Raw genomic sequence first — 24,384 nt, 5'->3', positions numbered from 1 at the left:
TATGTTTAAATCATTTATTCAAGAAATCGAGTCTTTTAAAATGTTTTTTATTGCATTTGAAGACATTTCCAGGAAATGCTTGTGTCTGAAGCCTTGGCTACGTAATCATCCACACTAGCTGGCACATTTCTCTGGCACAATCCCATTGCCTGCAATGGTGTTTATCAAAACTAAAAATGCTAGCACATTGAATATGCCAATACATACCCAGTTGTTTATATCAAATATTCATCAGCTAGGAAAACACCAAAGGCAAATGCTGAATATATAGTACAAATCAACATTCTTCACAGAAGAAAACAGTTTGAGACTAATTTTCTATAACGTCACCTGCTCATCAGTTCCTCAATTTACTGCAGTTATTTCAAGGATAATAAAAGTATGTCCACTACTCACAAACAAAATAAAAACTAAGTTCTAAAAGGTGTAAACAAGTATGTATACACATAGAATTACTCATAAACTTTTGACGTCTCTTATCTGTGTATCTTATTCAGTGACCACATGGAGACAGGACATATGTACACTCAAGTCGTTAGCGGTTATCTCAGTTCTGCTTCCATAGCTAGTTGTCCCTACACGTGTGGTAAATGACAGGCTAAAACAATGAAAGTCTGACAAGCTCTGCCTGTGCTCTGTGAACTTTAGTCCACTTCCGGCATGAGTTCATACAGTTCCTGCTCGGCAGTTAAAACCGCCCTCACATGTGTGGACCAGGGAGGCCACCTCAAGAGTTCCCTCCTGGTACTGACTTTTTGGGGGCCCAAGTTTCTACAACAAGAGTTTTGAAGCATTTTTCTCTTTTCAAAGCCCCAACCTCCCCTGTTACAGACCTTCACTCTGCAGTCCCTTTCACCCACGGCATGGCCCCGGGTGCGTCTTTCAGAGGCTTCGTTTCTGTGAAGTTCTCTGCAAACCTCTCTCGTGCTTTGTCCCAATTTGTTTTGCTCTTATTCTGCAGAAAGTGAAGATCATCAATTGAGGACGGTTTCCCTATCCCCAAGCCCGCATGTGTCCGTCGAAGCTGAAGCTGGATCTGTTAGGAAAGTTAACCAGAGGACTTGTTTTAGAACCTAAACACACCAAAACCTGCTATGTGCTACGCTGGGTAGTGATGTCTGCCTATAGTTCTTTGACTTATTAAAGGTTCATGCAAAGAACACATGTCAAATGTATAAATACACACAGGAACACATGCACTATTTCCCATGCAGTTTAAGCCCATTTTGTTTTCATTGTCTCACCAGACCTAAGTACAGCCAACTCTATTAAAAAAATGTTCCTTAAGCAGTTTAGTTGTGACCAAACCTTCATGTTTGTCCTTTTCAATTATGATGAATTTTTTGTTTGTTTTCCAGACAGGGTTTTTCTGTATTGCTTTGCAAGTTATCCTGGAACTCGCTCTATAGACCAGGCTGGCCTCGAACTCACAGAAATTTGCCTGTCTCTGCCTCCCAAGTGCTAGCATTAAAGGCATGAGCCACCAACACCCGGGATGATGAATATTCTTATCTACAAAATTTATGCTATGAATAGTCACCCAAAAAATGAACAACAAAAGAGCCTCATTACATTTTATGTAAGTTTATGTTTTGTTTAGGTTGCATTCATAGCTATACTGGACTGCACAGTTCACACACTCAGAAGGACACACCTGAATGGTAAAGAGTATATCATTGCATTCTAACCAAAAGTAAAGGTCATGGACATATTTAAACCCTGCCCTAGCCTCACTCAAGCAAATGTACAAGTGGACTAAGCATTAAAATGGCAAGAAGAGGCCTGGGAGTCACTGGACACTGCAGTGTCTGCTTGGCATGTACAAAGCCCTGGGCTCGGTGTCCAGGGCTGTGCACAGAACTATGAAGAGAACCTACTGTTGCTTACTTTCCATCTGGAGATGAGGACCTCTCATTATGTTAGGAAGCTACCAGGACTGGTGACCTAAGTAAAGCTTAGGGCTTTATCTCCAGGACACCCTTGAAAACGGTTCTTATCATCGCCACCTTACACAGCACTGTAACTTCAAACATGCCCAAATCCTCAGTGATAAGTCTCATATATACTCAGGGTATAATTATTAAACCAGTTTTTCCATCATGTTCCAATGAAAATGAAAAAAACTTGTCCATTTTCACACTGGTGGTCCATCTGTTTTGACACATATCAAGTACTACAAAAGTTCTACTGTCAAGTTATTTGAGAGAGAGAGAGAGAGAGAGAGAGAGAGAGAGAGAGAGAGAGAGAGAGAGAGAGAGAGAGAGAGAGAGAGTGTGTGTGAGTGTGTGTGTGTGTGTGTGTGTGTGTGTGTGTGTGTGTGTGTGTGATGCGTTGTTTTCTAGACATTACTCTCTGTATTACACATACAGACCTCTGGGCCTCTTAAGCATAACAGATTCTACAGCTAACACAGAATCTGCCTACGTATAAACTTAACGCCAACTGCTCCTGCAATGTTCAGTCCCAGACTAGTAAGAATGTCATTTAAATTTTTGAAAAGGACTGAGGGTAGCTTGGCAAGAGTGCTTGCCTAACATGTTCAAAGTCCTGGGTTTAATGCCTAATATGGTAAAGCAAACAACCCAAAAACCCACACAACTAAAAAGCACAAGAAAACCTCTGATTCAGGAAATAATACTTTAATAGTTTTTTTTTAAAGAAAAAAATTCTAAACAAGGCTTTCCCAAAGCACAAAATAGTAAACAAAACCCACATGTGTTAAATGATAACACAATAAAGACCATAAACCCTGTCTGTTTGGGGTTATTACTACAGGCCCCAGCACTTGGCAATGTCTGGCTCATTACTGCACAAAGGCAATGTCTAATCAAAGAATTTATGAATAAAAGAAAACACAAGTCTTACCGGCGTCTTCATTCCTCCACCATCCTTTCCTAGGCCTTCTCCCTTTCTCCAGCCCATCTTCTCCAACATCTTCCGGCCTTTGTTGCTATCTGTAATTTCACTGTAGACAAAAGTTAAGATGACAATTGATTTACAAAGACTTTTAACACCATATGTACAATAAACTCATGCATTAAAAGTAACCAGTACAGCCTCTTAAAAAAAAAAACTGACTATACCTCATCAAGTGGAGCGCATAAATTCTACTCTACAGATGCTACCTAACAGAAATGCACCTAATGACATATGTACAAGCAAGCAAACCTAATGGCCACAAATCATAAGCAATTCAGATGTCCACACACAGAGACAGACTGTGGACATTCATAAGGTAAGTTCTATGGCAATGAAAATAAACTGTATCAAACAAAGCCAAAAAGGACAAAAGAACACAGATACGCCATATGAATACAGTACTGTTCCGTTCATTTAAAATTTCAAGGTCACTGGAAACTACTACTGTCAGGATGGTGACTGACTTTGGGAAGCAGAGCAAGGCAGTGATTAGCACAGGTTAAAAGTTGCTGACACTTTTGTACTTCTTGTCCATGACTCTCAATGAGCCGGTCTTCCACAGTATCACAGGCTGAACAATGAGCACCGAACAGTATGACTTTCTATACACATGAATGTACAGATAAAAAGAAAACAGAACCCTTTGCTCCCTGCTTGCATTCTGTGTGATGGGTTTTCTAATGTGAGAGCTCACTGTGTGGGAGCTACTTTAGCTTCTTTTATGATATACCAAGTGAAGCAGACCAAGGTGCTTCATTCTTTATTTCTAATTTAAATCTAATGTACTCTCCAGCATAAGAAATGTCCTACTTTTAACACATTTGCCCTGCTGCCTCCTGCATCCAGCTTGTAATACTACATTTTATCAACTGACTTCATGCACAGTAAGATATTCCATTCTACACACTGTAAAGGAAAAGTTAATTATAAAATTAAACCTGGCATAGATGGCACAGTTTCAGAAGGAAGAAAAATCATAATTTTACAATTTTCATTTCTGCATGGAAGATTCCATCTGACTCAAGCTAGAATGAAAAATAGTGTAGCTAATTTAAGTCAAAGTGTGGTTGTATTATAGGTCTCAAAATCACATTTTTTTCATGTTGATTAACAAAGCCACTTTACCATGGGAAAAGAACTACTATGTTAAAAAAAAAAAAAAAACCTCAAGAAATGTCTTAGAGGTGTCCGTTAACACTCACGAGTGAACAGATGCAGGGGCATCATCTCTTTGGAAAGTCCCTTCGCTTCCAACCTGCTCCCTGCGTTTTCCAGCTCTGTCTTTATATTTTGGATTTTTCAATGCTTTTTCATCTTCATAGTCTGTATTCTTAGCAATCACAAATCATTGATTGAGAAAAAAGAAAGCAAATAGAAATATAACTTAGCAAATATGACTCAATGGGGCTTCTGTAGACATGAATGAAAACAAGTTGCTATATAAGTCAGCTATCATTCAACATGTTATCTATCTTCACTCCATGCTGTTCAAGTTGTATCACAAAATAAACAAAAAGACAAGGTGATAACATGCTGAAAATCCAGTGCAGCTCCCTCTTATTGTTGTAGCCTCCTACTGTCATATGGACTAGTGTTCAATGGCTCACAGGTAAAGGCACCTGCCATGCAGGCATGGTGACTTGAGTCCCACAACTCACATAAATGGAAGGAGAGAGCACCAACTTCACAGAGCTGCCCTCTGACCTCCACAAGGCACTGTGACGTGGCCACATACACACCAAGTATGCACACACAGTAAGACCTGAACCCCCCTTCTCTGAGGATTCCAAAGAGCCTAACACAGTATGGCAGGCTCATGATAAAGGTGCACCCAGGTGTGGCAGTGGCTCCCAGGTTACATCCAGTTTCAATGGTCCTCGCTTTTTAATTGACAAATGGTACTCCACTATAAGACTACAGCATGGTTTATTTATCCGTATCTAAAAGACATTTGAATCTCTCAGTTTAAAGGTGTTACTAAAAAACAAGTACAAACATTTGCTTACCATTCTTTGTAGAAAAGTATGCTTGCACTTTTCTTGGGCAAATACCATAAACTGGAATGATAGACACACCTCCAGTCTCTTTTAACTTTTAAAAAGTTATCACATTGTTTTTCCAGAGGAAATGCACCACAAACATCCCTACCAACCATGTATAAGAATCCTTATAACCCTGTGAGTGATCTGTACAGTCAGTTTAAACTTTCCACCATTCTACAGATGCTCACTGGTATCTCACGGTAGCAATCGTTCACATTCCTACATTCCTGACTGAACGCTTTTTCGTGTCTTTACTTTCCAACTGGATCTTCTTTGGGAAGTGTCTGCTAAAATCTAGTACCCTTTTTCCTTTTAAACACGGGGTAGTTGTTTGGATGATCAGTGCCCCCCGTAAGCTCATTATTTAACACTTGGTCTCCAGTTGGTGGTACTGTTTGGGAGGTTATGGAGCCTTTAGCAAGCAGAGCCTTGATGGAGGAAGTGGTCCTTGGGAAGGGTTTTGAGTTTATAACTTTGTTCCATTTCCTGCTATCCCTCTCTGCATCCCTTGTGATCAGGTTCTTGGTCCGGCCACCATGCATACCTTTCCCAACATTAATGGTCTCGATCTCTCTGGAATTTTAAGCTAAAAATATAAATAAGCTAAAATATAAATAAATAAATCTTAAGTTGCTTTTAGTCCTAGTATTTTATCACTGCAACAGAAAGATAATTAATACACAGGGTAGCACAAGGCTGGCCCTGAATGAGTTCAAGTCATCCTCTTCATAAAAATTTCCAAGTAGACAGAGCTGAGTATGAGCTGCGGCCTAAGGCAGCCTGCTTATACATTAAGTTGTTTTCTCATTGTACAGTGTTCTGTAAATTCTAGACTGAGGTTTCTCATCAGTATCTGACTGCAAGTGTTTCCTGGTCTATGGTCTAATCTTCATATTCTCCAAAGTGTAATTCATCAACTTATTCCCATCGCTGTGATTTTGGTGTTAAATACCTTGGAAATCTTTGCTTAAACTTGAGTGTGAATGTGCAGGTGGAGTCAGAGGCAAGAGACTATCAGCGGTCTTCTCCACCGTCCTCCATCTCGGTGTTGGAGAGGGCTAACTGATTCAAACAGACTGGCCGGCCAGCAAGCTCCAGGGATCTGCCCCACCTCTCCAGTGTGGTTACAGCACACACTGGCTTTTAGATGGGTGCTGGGGATCTGAACTCAGGCCCACATGCTTTCCTGGCAAGCATTTTACCAAGAGAACTATCCCCCTTTCCCTACCTAATCTTATTTTCTCATTTATTTTGGAGACAAGATCTTACTGTGTAACTTTGACTGGCCTGGAATTCACTATGTAGACCAGGCTGTCCTTGAACTCATAGATATTAGCCTGCCTCTGCTTCCTGAATGCTGGATTTAAAAGGGTGCACCATCATGCCCAGCAATCTAATCTTTTCTTTTTAAGAAGGATGTCCTGGGCTTAAGGAGATAGCTCAATGCTAGAACCCTTGCTACCACACTAGAGGCCCTGAAATCAGTAACTAGTACTGATGGAGGCAATTTCTTACAAGCTTTAAGGTTTTTTGTTTCATATTTTAAAGATTTCGTTACATTTACATTAGTCAGTTATTTGTGAGTATTCATGTGTGCACGCATGAGCCAATTCACCCCCATGGAGGTCAGAGGACAACTGTGAGAGCCAGTCTTTCCTTCCACTATGTGGGCCAGGAACCAAATATAGGAACTCAGGCTTGACAGCAAGCCTCTAGATCCAGTGAACTATCTTACAAACACGTTTACACGTCTACCTTTACATTGATGACACAGTTAGGTAGTATTTTATAAGGCATATAACACGAACCAACACTTTTGTTCTTATCTCTCATTCTTTGGTTTCTGTTCTTTGCATATGGCTATCCAATCATTCTAGCAACCTTTGTTGGGGGAAGAGGGGCAGGCATCCTTTCTCCACCCACACTCCATTTCCACTGTTTTAAAACTCAAGCTTTCCATGTATGAACACACAGGTCTACTTCTGGACTCACTTTTGGTCCACATAGATGTGTATGCATCAGTGCCTGCAGCACCATCTTCCCCTTCAGTATTTTAATGAGTTTGTTTGAAATCAGAACTGTCTACTTAAACATAACTTACTACATTTTCAATTCCAACTTCAGCAGTTAAATTATAAACATCAGAACTACAAAAATTACATAAGCAGTCATGGTAAATAGTACTCAATCATATATAAGGTGCTTAGTATATACTGAACACATGAAACAATATTCAACATCATTACCTGCAAACCATATTTTACTCGTATTTTCTTTAGTGCTTTTCTTCTTTCCAACTCTTTTTCCTCCTTACTTAATGCTGGACCAACTAAAAGAAAAAACTGAGTTTGAATATGACAGACTTTATAGAAAATTATACTTAGAAAAAAATACTAGTTATCTCAGTGTATTTTCCACTTCAAACCATTTTTCCTTCAAATTTCATAATCATAATTTTCATTACAGTAGAATAAAGTTCCACTGTGTATATCACATAATTACTATTCATTCATCAGCAAGTGGAAAATATGCTGAGATACCTAACCCAGGACCAGAAAAAGACAAATGTCACCTATTCGCTCTGCTATGTGAAAACTTTTAATATGCCTATCTAAGGTGTCGTGTCTGCAGGACCAGGAAGGCAGAAGGGGCCCATGAGATGGGGCAGGGCAAAGCGGAGCACATGTGATATGAAGCTTTCAGGGGAAGTGGGAGAAGAGGAAGGGGTTGGGGCGTGGGTTAGCCAAAACTAAGGATGTATGAAGACCCCTTCTGGAAGCCCACTATTTTGAAAACCAATTAAAAAATACAATTTCTAAAAGGGCTTCGAGTAGAGGTACCCCGCATGTGTGGGCAAATTCCAAACAACTGACTTGGTAGCCTTGCAGGACTTCTCTCCGAGGTGCACCTTGTCCACAGCACCCGTCACTACAGAGGCTGGCACACTCACCTACCTATCTCGGCCCACATGCAGTGACATGAAGGGTTGGAGGTGGGGCTCAGTGTCGAGGGAACACTGGAGTGCATTTTAAACACTTAGTGAACTGAAGTGTTCTAAACAGTATCATCACACCCACACTCAGTGCGTTTCACGTACCAAAAGGTTCGCCTTTCTTATCAAGGCGAAGATGAGCTCTGACCTGCCCTGGTTCACAGCCATCGCAGGTCTCACTGCCAGGGTGGATGTGAAAAGACAACACAGTCTCCCCAATTTTCACTTCATCACCGTGTTCAAGGACGTAAGGGTCACTCTTAGTTTTTGGCTAGATGAGAAATTTTCAATGAAACAGAAACACAAAGTAGTCACGTGGTTATATTATGTCTATGGTAAGAGACAGCTGACGACTGACGATAATAAGAAACTCAGAAAAGGAGACATTTGCACACTTCTACAACTTGGTGGATGAGTTGACTGTGAAACACTACTAGGACCATGACAGTAACTTAGTGGTAGAATATAGTACTTACCCTGAACCAAACTGGGCTCAACCCCACAGTCTCTTACAGTATTTCCCAAAAGCTACTTATAATTTTGATTTTATATCAACACCCACCAATTTTCTTACCCACCAGTTCACTCCAAACTTTAATCTATTAGCAAAACATAGAGGAAAGTTACATGTTAAGAGGCAATCACTGTTTGTTTTTTGTTTGTTTGTTTGTTTGTTTGTTTTGGTTTTTCGAGACAGGGTTTCTCTGTATTGCTTTGGAGGCTATTCTGGAACTTGCTGTGTAGACCAGGTTGGCCTGCCCCTGCCTCCCGAGTGCTGGGATTAAAGGCGTGCCCTACCAACACCCGGCTCACCTTTTTTTTTTTTTCAAAAACCAAAAACAAAATTTGCCTGGTGCATGCATTCCTGCTTGCCTCTGTGTGTGTGTGTGTATTCACGCATGGGTGGCAGGAGGTTAACATTGCTCAGAGTCAAAGTTCGGGTGTTGATGGGTGTGCGTACCTTGTTACATGGGCACTGGGATCACAATTCTGGTTCTCATGATTGCATAATAAACACTCTTAACCACTGAGCCACCTCTCAATTTTATTGTAATTTAATTTCCTTCTTTCGTTCTTAAAGCACAAGAACAAGGCCTCCTTGATGGTTTATATGATCGACTTGACAGGATCTAGAACTGCTTATGGCCTCTGGGCACACGGTGACATATATACAGTTCAGGGTGACCTCTGGGAATGCCTGTCAGGACCCACCTGAACTTTGGGCAGCACCATGCCACTGGCTGGGGTCCTAGTCTGAGCAAATAGGAGACAGTAAGCTCAGAGCTAGAATTTCTTCTCTGCTTCCTGAAGTCTGACAGAACACAATTCCCTGCTTCACAGCCCTGCCTTCCTCACCGTGATGGGGGTTCTCTTTCTTCCCCGAGTTGCTTTGTCAGAGTATTTGGTTTTCAGTAAATTCCCAGTTTAGCAATATTTTTATTAAGACAAAAAAGGACACGAAGGGCAGATTAGGGATGCCTAATGGCATGTCGGAGGGAGAGTATCTGCTTGGAATGCAGGAGGAACCTGAGCTAATAAATTCATAGCAGCACACAGGAAAAAAGAAGGCCACCAAAGTCACTGGTATGAATATGCAGTTCTGGGCCAGTGAGATGGCAGAGCAGGGACTCCACAGAGGTGTCCTCTGAGCCACATGCACACTCATGCACACGCGCGCGCACACATACACACACACAAGAATATTTCATCAAAATAAGCTTTATGGTATATTCATACATAAAAGAAGCAACAGAGACGTAATTAGAGGCCAAAACCCAACAGACCAATATCTACTAAATACTTTTTCTAACCCTTTCTGGAAATTTCCAACCAAGTTCACATTTGGGTTTGAACTCTGATCTGAACCAAATGCTATCTATTAATGACCAGGACCTGAGCTCTGACAAGGAAGAAGAGGTGATCACTACACATTCACTCACCTGAAGAATCTGCTTCCCATTGACAACGGTACCATTCTGGCTGCCCTGATCCACAAGGACGTAGCTTTGCAAGTCATGGTCAAAATAAATTTCTGCATGAAACTTCAAGAAAAGCAACCAAGCAATTACAAAGCACTGCACATTTCCAACCCAGAGCTAACTTCACTACCATGCAATGGTGTGCGTATTAGTCTGATAATTTTACTTGTATTCCTTTTAATGCTTTTTTCTGAATACAAATTATTATTACGAGTCTCTGGTAGAAATATGGAGGCTATATTTAACTATGATGACATACTAAATTGTATATATCCTGCTGCTTCTACTTTTAAAATGTAGATAAGATTATTTTGTACATACAATTTAAACTTTTTGCCCTAAGTACTATCAGTGTCTATTTAAAATCATTATAATTCTCAATTCAAACTGACTTGAAACACTCAAGAACTTCTTAAGGAGGCAAGTTCTCCAGGTCTTCAGGACACAGAGCTGAGCCTCCCTTACTGCAGAGCACGCAGTCTGTGTAAGTGGTGGGCACAACTGCACTCTGTCCACTCTGTTATACAGATAATCCCACAGTCAAAGCTTCTAAAACTGGGTATCGAGGCTTTCCAGGGTGCTACTATCTTTAAAAAATATTACTATGGTCAGACTGGAGAGGTGGCTCAGTGGTTAAGTGCACTGACTGCTTTTCCAGAGTACCAGGGTTTGATTCCCAGTCCGCACATGGAAGTTCATCCACACTGAGGCTTATACCATGTGTAACTCCAGTTCCAGGAAATTCATCACATTCTTCTGGCCTCTATGTATGCCAGGCACCTAAGTGATACACTGCTGTGGGATATTTGTACACTGTGTGAAGATAGATTGCTGTGATTGGGGTATTAAAGAGCTGAAAGCCAACAGCTAGGCAGGAGATATAGGCGGGACTTCTGGGCTGAGAGAGGAAGGAGGAGATAATGGAGGCACAGAGGAGACGCCAATGAAACATAGAGGGAGTTGGACATACAGAGTGAAATAAAGATAAAAAGTTGCACGGTAAAACAGATTGATAAAAACAGGTTGATTTAAGTTACAAGAGCTAGTGAGAAAAGCCTTAGCTTTTCATAATTGATAGTAAGTCTCCGTGTTGTAATTTGTGAGCTGGTGGCCCAAAGAAAAATTTGATTACAGTACACAGACATACATTCAAGTAAAACACATACTTTTTTTAAACTAAAAAAACCTGCTACAAGCCTTCTTATGTGTATAACATCTGCACACAATCCAGCTATTTCTCTAAGATACTTAAGAGATGGGAGTGTCAAATTGCTATATGCAAATTTTATTTAAATTATTATTCATTTATTTTGTGTGTATTGTGTAACAGGGTACACACACAGAGCTTTCTCCCTCTTAAGGCTGTAACGGAGAGGAAAGGTCTTTCTTACCTTGCTGACACCAACTTCAGGGATTCGAAGAGTATGTTCCATATCCTTCTCTCTGCAGCAGTAAGCAGAGTGACATTAGTGATGTTGGGAACACGTAGAAACAGTAGTGACAATGACAGGATCAAAGTATGTTTTTACTAGATGTTTAAGTGGAAATCTAGCACAGCATTATCTACCTGTGGATTGCCCTTACTGACACACTAGAGTCTGCATGCTTCCCCACAGTACGTTGCTCTAGTCTTTTCTGTTCCCAGAGTACATAGACCAATGCTTCAAATGCAATACTGCTCACCCACCTTCATGAAATACAGTGTGACGCATCCTTACCTCCCAATTGTGGCTGGGTTTACAGCTGTGATGATGAAAAGCGAGCCCGTCTGCAACACTGGAGATCTCACAACAATCACCCGAATACAGGGGGGGCCAAATCTTTTCTTCCTCTACTAAGTAAGAGGTGGGGAAACATTAATTTAAGTGCTATGAAAATGAACTTTTCATCAGGTGGCAGCGGCGCACGCATTTAATCCCAGCACTCAGAAAGCAGAGACAAGTGGATCTCTGTGAATTCGAGGGCAGCCTGTTCTACAGAGTGAATTTCAGTACAGCCGTGGCAGTTACACAGAGAAACCACATCTCAAAACAAACAAACAAAAAAGAGAGAGAGAAAAAATAACTTTTCACAGAGATAACTAATTTACATTGGTCAGAATTCAGTAGAATACTGCCCAGTATGTGTCAGGTCCTGGGTTCAATACCAAGCATAGCAACAAACAAAAAGCTTCTTAAATTCTACTATATATATATGTGTAAGACTTATTATCATGATTATTATTATAAAACAAATTCATTGACAATATATAAAATACTGTGTTTTGTATCTCCATATCTAGTAAAAATATTAGAATGACCATAATACTTATATGTGACTTCATGAGCTATGCTTTTAAAGGCAATTTACTTTTTCCTGTTCAATTGCAAAAACAGACCACGAAAAGTACAGCCTTAACATATATTAGAATTGAGAGGGTTTGATTTTATGTGCACTGGAAGCTTTTCAATACAGTGCAGCTTTCTGAAGTCAGCATAGTGGTCATCTGCCCATGACTTGTCTTCTAAAAACTGACTATGAATCGTTCTCCTAATTTCCAGTGTCATCAGGTAACTGGTGTGTTCTGTCTGCTGTTGCACTCAGCACACTCTCAGGGGTCTTGCTCTCTTACGACCCGAGTGTATTATTCACTTACGGACCTTCATCCTCCGATTCTTCCGAGGATCCCTTGTTCTCACTGGTACCGTCTTCATCGTAACTGTTCTCGCTCTGAGAGTCTGTAATTTCACCTTCTTCTGGTTCACTCTCGCTCTCTCTAACTTTCTCATCCTTTGATGAAGCTGAGTTATCATCACCAGGAGATGCTACAGTGCCCCCACTAACTGGAACAGAGAGCATTAAGGGGCTACTTCTATGAGCAGTGTCCACTCTGGCCTTCTTTTTCACATTTGCAGAATTTTCTTCTTCATTGCAGCTTATATATTCAACACTGCAGATGTTCTGATCTTCTAAACTCAAGTCCTAGACAGAGGCAGGCAGGAAACTAAGTGACAACATCACCATCTTACACACTATATAAAGTTCCATTGATTCAGGGAGGATAGGAATCTGTGCCTGCTGACTGACCCAGCTTAACGACACCATCACTATAAGAACATTATACTCACTGTAGATTCCCAGCACAACATCACATGGGACCAATAGACAAGGGCTAGACACTCCACAGCCCTCCATCTATTCTCAAGGCCCCAATATTTCCAGCCCAGCCCACCATCACCTATTATGTGGCTTGTGTAATAGCATGTAAGAAAGCTGTAAATAAAAACTTTAATGTAACTCCTATTTATACTTTTAAATTTTCTAGTAGTCACATTTAAAAACTTTAAAACTATATATTGACCTCTGTAGCAAGACTTCAAAATCTTGTACATACAGAATATCCTCCTATATAAGACCTTCACTTCAGTCCACAGCCACATAGAGCTAGTAGCTACCTTATTGAATAGTATGAAACTCCAGAAAGAATCAACTCTATCCCAGCACTCGGGCGGCAGAGGCAGGCGGATCTCTGTGAGTTCGAGGCCGGGCTGAACCGATAGCCTCCAAAACAATACAGAGAAACCCTGTCTTGTAAAAACCAAAAAAAAAAAAAAAGAATCAACTCTAATTTTTATTTTGAGTTTTTAATAAGACAATTACATAAAACACAGAAATGTTTTTAAAAATAACAGGAATTTAAATAATCAATGTTATCAAAACTGAGGTTTTGCCAAAACTGAACATTTTAGCGTTAGCTGCATTGAAACTACACAAAAGTTTAAAATACAAATGAGTATTCATATGCCTTTAATTCTGAAAGTTCAACCTGTCTACCATAAACCTTTTATTATTAATTTTTGGCATGCTTTATGAAAAATGAACAAACTACTTTTACTCAACAAATTAAACATATTTTATAAAACTACGTATAGAATGAATGACTAAGTCAAGCCAATGAACATGTGCATTACATGCTCTTGTGGTCATAACACAAAGCTTATTCTCAGAGTGACTTTCAAAGACTATAATACATGCACCAAAATACAGCTCATGAGATGTGTGTCTAATATGCATAAGATCCTGGGTTCAACTGCAGTACACAGTGACCAATAACAGGCACTGTTCTGTATAATAGACAATACATTACTTAAGCTGAGAAGCAGCACAGAGTAATTGCTCTCTTTTCCCTTTTGGTATGTCATGCTGCATATAAAAAAGTGAGTTCACATGCAATTTTAGAAATATGACAGCTTATTTTTAATAGCAGCATAAATAGTTTGGAGACAGGCTGAACATTTACTGTGATAAACTATATATACTCTTGGCAATACAAACTCGCCAAGGGCAAAAACAAGGGCAAGGAGCTGAAAAGCTATTAGGAGCTTTACAGGCCATGTGGTCAAAAATGTCTCCTTAGCTATGTGTGCACTTTTTAAAAAAGCATGTCCAATCTTCCATTCATCATCATCATCGTCATCATCATCATTATTATTACTATTATTATTACTATCATTACTTCTTGGAAAACTTAAGAGAGAAAATAAATGAAACTGTTGGCGGTGCTTTTGATAAGGGATATCCTGGTTTAGACTCAAATCCCAGTAAGAGACAAGAAAGGGCACTTATATGCAGAGAATGAAACCTGTGTGCGTGCATATATGAAAATATCCCAATATCTAGCCCAGTTGTCTTCCTTCCACATGTCTTCGTCTACAAGAAAGTGAAGCTCGAGAGCATCTTAGGAAGGAAGGAAATTAATTGGGAGCTTCTCAGCTGTCTCTCATACTCTTCTATCTGCTAAGAAGAAGGCTTTTATATAACCCACCCCTTCAAAGTTTAGAACAAGTCATTACAATGGAGATTTCCAAAGTGATTCTTAGTAGTTCACTAACATACTTTTCTATTCCAAAGAAAAAACCACATCGAGAACAGAAAATAAGGCCAACAGAATCTTAATTCCAAGTGTTGATAGTAGAATTTATTATTTTAAGTAAATTTCTTTGGACCAAGAAAAAATATGAGATAAAATTTCCAAAGTACAGCCAACACACTCCTCCTCACACATCACCAACCTCAGCCATTTAGGGAGCAGAAATAAGAGAAGAGAATTCTAATTACCACAGTATCCTAAGTGATTTTGAAATTCTCTTCAGTCTTTCTATAAATTTCTTTGCCTTTACATGTTCTTTTGTTTTGTCTTTTCAATACAGGGTTTCTCTGTGTAGCCCTAGCTATCCTGGAACACACTCTGTAGACCACGCTGGCCTCAAACTCAGAGATCTGCCGCCTTTTGCCTCATGAGTGCTGGGTTAAACAAATGCACCACCATTGCCAGCTCTTAATTAACCAAAGTCTCACTACATTAGACTTGAGTTTTTTTCTGCAATGCCAGGGATCAAGCCCAGAACCTTTGCACGTGTAGCATAAGTGCTCCGATACTAAGGTACATCCCTGGCCCTTCCCCCCTCCCATTTCTTATACATATGGCTATTAATTACATAAAGAAATTATCTTTTGCTTTAATTTTTGAAACATAAATTACTAAAATATGTTCTCTACCTAATAAAATCAACCTCTTTCCAAAAACAAAACTAAATTTAAAAAACAGGTTGGAAGATGGCTCAGCAGTTATGAGTGCTTGCAGTGGATCCAAGTGTCCTTCCCAGCACCCACATCCACTCATAACCAACTCTAACTCTGGCTCCAGGGGATCCGCTCCTTCTTCTGGCCTCTACATACACAGACATGCCCGTGTATACACGTACATATACATACATACATACACAGTCACACACACACACACACACACTTTCTCTGTGTGTGTGTGTGTGTATAAAATACAAAAACAATAAATCCTTTCAACCCTAATATGTACCTCACCCCATATTTACCAGGAATGTATTTAAGTTTGCAATTTAATAGGTGAGAAATTACTTAAAAATATTGAATCCGTATATATTAATATACAAACTGTTTTTCTTTTGTGAACTGTACAATAAGCAACTTACTGAATCAGTTTTGGGACATTCTTCTGAGCTAAACAATGTGAAATATTTTATATATCTTCAATCTACCTCCTTCAAACTTTAAAAACACCTACTTCTAGTGACTGAGTGGAAAAAAAAAAACAAAAACTTGTTTCATTTAACCTCCCCTGGTTTTAGACTCTCACACCTTAATGGATATACTTAAAATGCAAAGATACAGAATGATACTTACATTCATAAACGTTTGGCTTAACTAATGATACTAAAATACTGTAAAATTTAAAAAGTGAGAAAGCATTACCTTTTCATCATTTGCTGTACAAAACCCTGGCTCCTTTCTTCTCTTCTTCAGCTTTTTCTCTTTGCTTGGTTTTGTGCTAGAGGTCTGGTAAGGTTGTAAATCTACTCGAGAATGAAATTGGTATCGACCACTTTCCACATCACAGTAGTAATAAATCCCAGTGGAAGGGTCATAGTACAGTTGGTTTTCCTTTCAAAGTCAAGAAAACATGCATTTTTACTCATGGTTAATGAAACAAAGTAGAAAAATAAAAATGTCAAATATATTTCAATATAGTGAATGTTTGTTTCAGCAACTATAGTATTTTCAGGAGACAATGAATTAGGAAAAAATGCTTTTAAAATTTCAAAAGTATTTTAATAATTAATGCTTACTGATTTCCTTGTGAGAAAATAATTAACCTTACTTGCATCAAATAAAACTGTCATTGTTTATGGTGTTTTACTTTATAAGAAACAGCAACTTCACATGGTTCAACTGAACACATTACCAATAAAATGAAAGAAACTCTTTTGAAAGCATGAAAACTGAAAGTGAAATCAACCTAATACCAAGCACCCAAATCTCTCCTTAATGCTACAAAAAAAATCTTGACTCTCAGCATTCAGTAATAAAACTAAAGAAACTGGGGGAGGGGGCTAAAGAGTAAGAAACGGGTAAACAACTATCTTCGTTAATTTTCTATTTTTTTCTTAATAGAAAATTGGAGGCAAAAGTTCAAACTACGAAGGAAAAGAACAAGGAGAATGAAACACTGAAAAACAGAAATATTTGAAATTGAGGATTTCTCCATTTATAGTCAACCAAATTTTAAAAACCGACAGCAGACCATCATTAATAGACAGGACCCTGGGAAGAATGGATTTCAGGAATGAAAGCCCACTCCTCAGTCCTCAAGAGTAATTTTTAAATGCCAATTCTTACTTTTTTTTTTTTTTTTTTACTTCAGCTTGAGTTTAATTTTTGCTCTCAGGCAACTAAAAACACAAAAGTGCGATGTTAAAAAGGTCTGAGACACTTACAGAATCGTAATAGAAACCAGTGCTGTGGTCAAAATACAATCCTGTGTTCTCGTCGTAGGTAAAGCCAGTCTGTGACACAGCAGCTTCTGCGGCAGCTCTCAAGCTGTCCGCTAGCGAGGACCCTTCCAAGGCTGTGCCCTCTGCTGCTAACGCTGACGCACTTTCCTGGGGAGAGAGAACCACTCCAGATGACACATAACTGTGGGTAAACTATGGCTGGCAAATCTAAAGCATTGTTTGTTTACAGTTTGGAATTGCCACTTAAAAAAACATTTCAGTGTTCTTCAATTTAACCTTGACTCTGAATTTCCCTTGTAGTTTTGTTCTGCAGGGCTGGGGATAAGACTAGCCTTGCACACTCAAGGCCAGAGCTGTACCATGTACCTTGGATCGGCATTTATCCCCAGGATCTTGTCTGAATTTTAAAGACACTAAAGTAAGATAACAAGTATTCAAAGTTAAATGTTTCATAACACAGGGAAGCACGGACTATGAAATACTCTCTAAAACAATGATCTAATTGTTCAATACATTCAAAGATGAAAGATATTTTAAAACTAGAGGTGGAGGAGAAACTATAGATTAAATGAGATACACCACATAAAAGTTTATAAGTCAAACAAATTGTAAAGCCAAATGTGAAAAACATTCAGGAAAATTTAAATAATGATGAGGTACTTAATACACAGGCCCTGGAACTGGCGGGTGAGGGAGGGAGAGAGAGAAAACTGCCTTTTTCTTCCAGGTGTAGCCAGTTTGGGGACACACTTATAGTATTCAGTCCTTGGCAAGCCTGGGTGAGAGGACAGCTTGTGACAAACTCAAGACCAGTGTGGGCAACATAGTGAGACCCCAAGTCAAAATAACAAACACTTTACACATAAACATGCAAACTCATTACTGTTTTGTGTCCAAGGTCCTTTAAAGTTTTCCTGTAAAGTGTGCATGTGGACGTGAGTGCCCCCGCAGGCACACGGAGGTCAGAGACACACGTGTGGACTTGATTCTCTCCTTCCGTCTGTACGGAGATTCAGGGCTAGGAACTGAACGCAGGCTGCCAGGCTTGTATAACAAGCACCTCAACCTCCCGGGTCATCTCACTGAGCACCGGGTTCATGGACTGAGTTCAAATAGACTGATAAATAGTCCTTTAATCCATGTCATCATAAACAGAAAAAAACATACACAGGCTATTAAGTACAGACCCAGTTCTGGTTTTTGGCAACTGTAGCTGAATGTATTGATACAAACCAAAACACAGGAGGCTGAGGCAAGACAACCTGAGCTCAGGGATTCATGGCCAACTTGAGCAACAACAACAAAAAAACTTTATTTCAAAAGACAAAACAAGCCTGATACTCTACATAGTCATACATAAGACTGTTTATAAGTTCTGTATGCACTGTAGTGAGTCAAGGAATGTTTTTTAAAGATTTATTTATTCATTACATATACACCAGATTGAATTGTAGATGGTTGTGAGCCACCACATGGTTGCTGGGAATTGAACTCAAGATCCCTGGAAGAGCAGTCAGTGCTCTTAACCTCTGAGCCACCTCTCCAGCCCATGGGTCAAGGAATATTGTCTTTCTCCATCTTGACAATTTAAGGATAAATCCCTGGGCCTCGGGTGTCATGGTTAGCCTTTGATTACCTGTGAATCAGAGGTGAAAGGATCCTCCTGTCCATGTTTTACACAGTCTGTTCCATCGGTGCCAGCATGACTGTCACTGTCTATTTGTGATTCGTCTTTCGTAGAAGCTTGAGCATACTGACTCTGCTGTACAGTCAGTTCCGTCTCTTTACTGGGAAGACTATCATCAGCATAATACGTCTGATAATAATAATCTGTAGCAAAAAGGAAGAAAGGAGAGGGGGGGAGAGAGAGAGAGAGACAGAGAGAGAGAGAGAGAGAGAGAGAGAGAGAGAGAGAGAGAGAGAGAGAGAGAGAGAGAGGAGTGTATGTTAATTGTAAACCCTGAGTAGCAAACACAAAACAGCACCCACAAGGCCAAGACCAGATTTAAAAAAGAAAAAAGAAAGAAAAAGAAAAAGAAGTTAGCTTACTGGCTGTCAAAATATTAAGTATGATCAGTAAGGTGGGGAGGTGTAGAAGGAAATTCCCTAGTATTGGAGAGCCTGAGGCAGGAAGCTAATACAAATGAAGCCAACTTGGGCTACCCAGAAAGTTCCAGGCTAGCTATAAAGAGATGAAGAGGTAGCCAGTGGTGGTGGTGCACACCTTTAATCCCAGCACTCAGGAGGCAGAGGCAGGAGGATTTCTGTGAGTTCAAGGTCTACAGAGCAAGTTCCTGGACAGCCAGGGTTATAAAGAAAAACCCTGTCTCAAAAAGAGAGAAAGAGGCGGGAGGGGAGAGGGGAGGACACAGAGACAGTGACAAAGAGAAAGAGTATGGAGACAACTCCATATTGAGACCCTGACTCAAGCAACAAGAACAGAATACTTAGTATAGTATTGAAAACTCACAAACATGAAAGAAATTACAGGAATAATACATTTTGCCACCCATAAATTGACAAAAAAATAAATAACCAGAGAGCAATCGGTATTATCAAATTCTTCGTATTTATGTATTTTGTGTCTTTATTTTTAAAGAGACACTACTTCAGCAGATCATGAATGATCCGTGGGGCCTGGTGTATCCCCACCAGACACTAAGTACCTGAAATTGACCAAGGAGCATGGTTCTCTGTCTGTACTTCTACATCAGACTTCTTCCTATCTTCATTTCTCCCACAATGGAGTATTTTACTGAGTTCTTCTACCTGAAAGGAGACAAAGCTTTAGGAAAAATAAACCATAAAGCAATCCAATAATACACATAACACTCTGCCATTCTTATGTCATTGTAAGATGTTTTCTTGGTAGAACTTTTAGACCTGTGCATTCCTTTTCAGAAACCCTACCACTTATTCACAAGTTAAGGCTTGACTTTTGGCTTTCCTTATCTCCTCCACCGCTCCTCTTCTTTGTAACACAGATCTCACTATTTTACACAGCAGGCTGCTAATGAACTCAAATAATTCTTTCTTCAGCTTCCCAGATAGTTAAGACTAAGTGTGCATGCCACTCGTGGATATTTTCATAATCATAGGCACGCTTTTCATTCCAGCAGGTGGACCGATGAGTTCAAAGATGCTGTGCAGGTCAGGGCCACAGTGTGGACTGCCCATGAGTGGAAGAAACTGCCTCAGCCCACGAACTTCAACCTCAGTCTGACAGGATCTCAATCTGTGTTTTATGCAAGAAAAGGCTTCTGATATATTTAATGGTGAGTAAGCTTAAACACAGAAAAGGCCGTGGGATAGTTACATTCGGGTTTTCCTGGGCACTTTATGAGTTGTGAGATCTGCTCTGACTACCAGGACTGGAATCAGGCCGAGGAAAGGAAGTTAGAGAAAACTGTTGAGGAGGCACTGGCTCTCAGATTCACCCCGTCACTCACTCCTTGCCCAGGAGGCCAGGGCCTTGCCCTGGTGCCACATCACTTCTATGACTAGAATACTTAGTACCTACATTTATACTGGAACTTTGAGTGACACCTTAATTTATACAACTTCCTTACACATTGGTTGTCTTTGATGTCCATGTTACACATGAAATATCCTCAGAGACAAAGTAACTTGTAAAAGGCCTGTTAAGCCCAAATGGACGGCAGATGACCATTCCACCCTCCAGGTAGGGAATGCTGACTATCAGCAAGATGCAAGACTTTCTCTACTTTGAGTTTGTTACTATTACTGTTATTATTTAACTGAGAGAGGGAGGTGTTGAGAATCCAACCCAGGGCTTGTGCTTACAAGCACTCTACCACCAACTCTCTGTCTGTCTGTCTGTCTGTCTGTCTGTCTCCCCTCTCTCTACACTGCCCAAACTAGCCTAAAATTTCTAGGCCAGAAGTGTACCTCTAAACAATGGGTGGAGAAGTCATTTCAATACAGCAGATACTTCTGGGCTAGTTTAAGAATAGTATGTCAGGACGGAGAGACAGAAATGGCTTAGTGGTTGAGAGGACTTGCTGTTCACCCCATAGGGACCTGAGTTTGGATCCCAGCACCCACAGAACAAGCTGGCTTGGTTTCCAGCATATCTATAACCCCAAAACTGTGGGTGGTAGAGCCAGGAGGATCCCTGAGCAGTTCGGGCTGCCAGACTAGGAAAAAAAAAATCAGGTCCTGGTGAAGGAAAAGACCATGTCTCAAAGGAATGAGGGAGCCAGAGGACACCTGATGCCTCCCTCTGGCCTCCATGTGCACATAGGGAGGAATATACCAAATACACACACACATACAAAGATTAGTATGGCAAAGTTTGATGACATTTCAGTATCTAGCCTGGAGATTTAGTTTTATTAAACATTAAATTGGAATTAAGTGTCTGGAAATAACTTGTCAGGATAATATGCAACTATTCAATAGTCAAGCTAAAAATGTATTCTTTTTTAAGCACCAATGTCAAGTATTTATCCTTATTACACATTATGAAAATAGAACACACTCCTAGTATCTGTACAAAAGACAGGTTTACCTCTCTACAAGTGAACGAAATAGGATAACTCTGATCACCCTACACATGCAGTGTGTTCAATGGTGTGTAAAATTAAATTGCGTTCTTGCCGTTAGCCTTCTCTGCTATATGCTATTTTTTCAACCAGATCTTGTAAGTAACTGGGGTACTCAAGACATGACGGGATTCTTTCAGCCTTAAGCAAACTCAAAAGATGGGTGGATGCTGTTTCGTGCCTGAAAACTCAGCCTGGGAGAATGGCACAAGATTGCCAAGCATTTGCGTCAATCTTGATCAACATTCTGAGATCTAAACCAGGCTGACTACAGAGATTCTGCGTCGAAAATCCCAAATCGGGGTGAAATAGAGACCAAACGCAAGCCCACAATCCCAGCACTTGGAAAGTGGGGCCAGGGGGTTTAAAAGTTGAACTTCAAGGTCACCCTCCTTTACCAGTCGAGTTCGAGACCCAGGTGAGCCTTCTTCTCGACCAAGACGACTCAAACATGGCCCAGAAAAAATAAACAAACGCGCTCATTGCCACTGGGTCAGGAAATCAAGGCTACGGAGCCCATGCTGGACTTCATTCACGCCTGCCCTGGGACAGTCGTCCAAACCAATCGGCTTGCCCTGTTCAGCCGGCTCTTAAGGTATTCGGGGTTGTCAACAGCTCTGGGCTTTACTGATTTCAAAGACTCCACAGAGAAGCTCTGGCTCGGGCCAGGGAGGCACTGGCGGGCTCGGGGCTGTGGCGGGCCGCGCACCTGCGTGCGGAGCTCCTGGTTGTTGCTCTCGGCGCTCTGGTACAGCCGCTCCGTGTGATGCAGCAGCTTCTCGACCTCCCGCACCTGCCTCTTGCAGCTCCGCAGCTCGCGCTCCAACTTCTCCACCTTCCGCCTCAGCTGCGCCAGCTCCGGCTCGGGAGAGGCGGGCGGCGGCGACGGCGCCTCGGAGGCCATGCGGCCGGGAGCGCGGGGCCCGCGGGCGCCCGGGGGCTGCTCACGCCGACACGAGGGCCCGCCGGCCCAGGGGCCACGGGGACGCGCGGGCTGCGAGAGGCCGCCTCACGCCCGGCCTGGCGCGGCGAGCCCCGGCCATGTCGCCCCCGAGTCGGCGAACCGAGCGACCAGCTAGAGGACGAAGCCGAGCCCGCCCGGCCCCGCGCCGTGAGCTCGGACAGCCTACCGGTGACAGCCTCGGAGAAACCTGAGCGCTACGGGGACCGGACAACCGGGCGGAAGAGCTCCAGTTCCGGGCCGAGCCGGAAATGCTGAGCCGGAGGTGGGTGGGGCCAAGGCGGGAAAAGGAAATGACGGTAAGCTTGAAGTGTCTGGTTGCGCCGTTGCGTGGTTCTCTCTTCCCGAAGGGCTGGGAGTTGCCGTTGACAAGTCTGTGTTTGTGTAGCGAGGCAGCGGCAGTCTGTATCTTTATTTCCTGTTGTTTCCTTTGTTTTATGATCTATGATTTTGAGTCAGATTCGTGAAATGTTTCCCGATCCAAAGCCGAAGTTTCTTCTATTTTCCTTACAATGTGAACCTTCACATTTCATTCTCTACCGGGACTAAAGGGATTCACACATGACGTAGTTTTGTTAAGACCGTGTCTTTTGCATAGCTTTTTGCAGGACCACCATTATTATCTGTTTGGTTCCTGTATCTATCTAGAAGTCTACTTCTGAGCTCTCCATCTTTCCCATTTGAATATCAGTCTGTTCCCATAATACAACCATATAATTGCTTTGGTTGTATACAATGCCTTTTTAAAAATCTGAATAAAAATACTCATTTTTATATGCAGTCACAATGTGATCCAGCTTCTGACTCCAAGTCAACACTGTAGAGGAAAAGGGCCAGCCAAAGAAAGACACCCTGAGCAGAGCCAAAAGAAACACACTTTGTTTGACCCTGCAACCCAGAACCAAAGAAATGTACCCTGTCCCTGAAACCAGTGCCAAAGAAACACACTTTGGCCCTAGAATCAGAGCCAGTGAAAGAAATGCACCCTGGCCTTAAAATTAGAGCCAAAAGACTAAAAAGGACCAAAGAAAGAAACACACTTTGACCCTGAAACCACAGCCAAATCTGACCCTGAACCTGAGCAGAAAACCATCCAATCCCTGAACACAAGATTTAGCCAGTCTGAACTCAGGGATTGAAGTCTAGCCAATCCCTACCCTGGAGATCTATGTGGAAAAACCCTGCCCCTAAGAAGCCCTGCATAAACCATATGCTATTCCGATTTTGTCTGTCTGTCTGTACAGCTATGGTGGCAGAGGGCAGCCACTCTCCTGGATTCTTCCCTCCCAATAAATCTCTTGAATGAAGTTTGGGTGAGAACTTCCCTCTCCAGTGTCAGGGGGGTCAGGGTCCAGGGGCCAAGGGCCAGGCCAATGAGCTGCAACAATACTTACATTGTTGCACTAATTACTATATCTAAACTATGGAAGCAGACAAGGTAACTAAAACAGTATTGGTGGTACTAAACTTGAGAATCGCAAGAGGAAAAGACCAAATCCACAATTGTCCAATTGAAGAAAGCTGTATCTTGGGATGCACCTGAGACTGACCAGTCAGCTTCCAGAGGACCTGAGCTCAGTTCCCAACACTCATACCAGGGTCTCACAGCTGCCTGTAAG

At 41.2% G+C, this 24,384-nt stretch overlaps 1 protein-coding gene across 1 annotated transcript; it reads right to left on the bottom strand.

The window, feature by feature from the left end:
• Positions 1-23,016, bottom strand: Aggf1 (angiogenic factor with G-patch and FHA domains 1). The gene is given in 15 exon segments (XM_040728914.1): positions 1-1,036; positions 2,866-2,965; positions 4,122-4,249; positions 7,208-7,290; positions 8,059-8,224; positions 9,894-9,995; positions 11,324-11,375; positions 11,651-11,745; positions 11,747-11,763; positions 12,572-12,893; positions 16,200-16,388; positions 17,222-17,386; positions 18,876-19,069; positions 19,906-20,008; positions 22,514-23,016. Coding segments are annotated over 15 exon segments (2,112 nt in total). The 5' UTR covers positions 22,709-23,016; the 3' UTR covers positions 1-835.
• Positions 23,017-24,384: the final 1,368 nt, after the last annotated feature.

Source organism: Mesocricetus auratus, unplaced genomic scaffold (genome assembly GCF_017639785.1).
Source record: "Mesocricetus auratus isolate SY011 unplaced genomic scaffold, BCM_Maur_2.0 Super-Scaffold_100020, whole genome shotgun sequence".
Classification (NCBI taxonomy): domain Eukaryota; kingdom Metazoa; phylum Chordata; class Mammalia; order Rodentia; family Cricetidae; genus Mesocricetus; species Mesocricetus auratus.
This window is presented reverse-complemented; position numbering and strand designations above follow the sequence as displayed.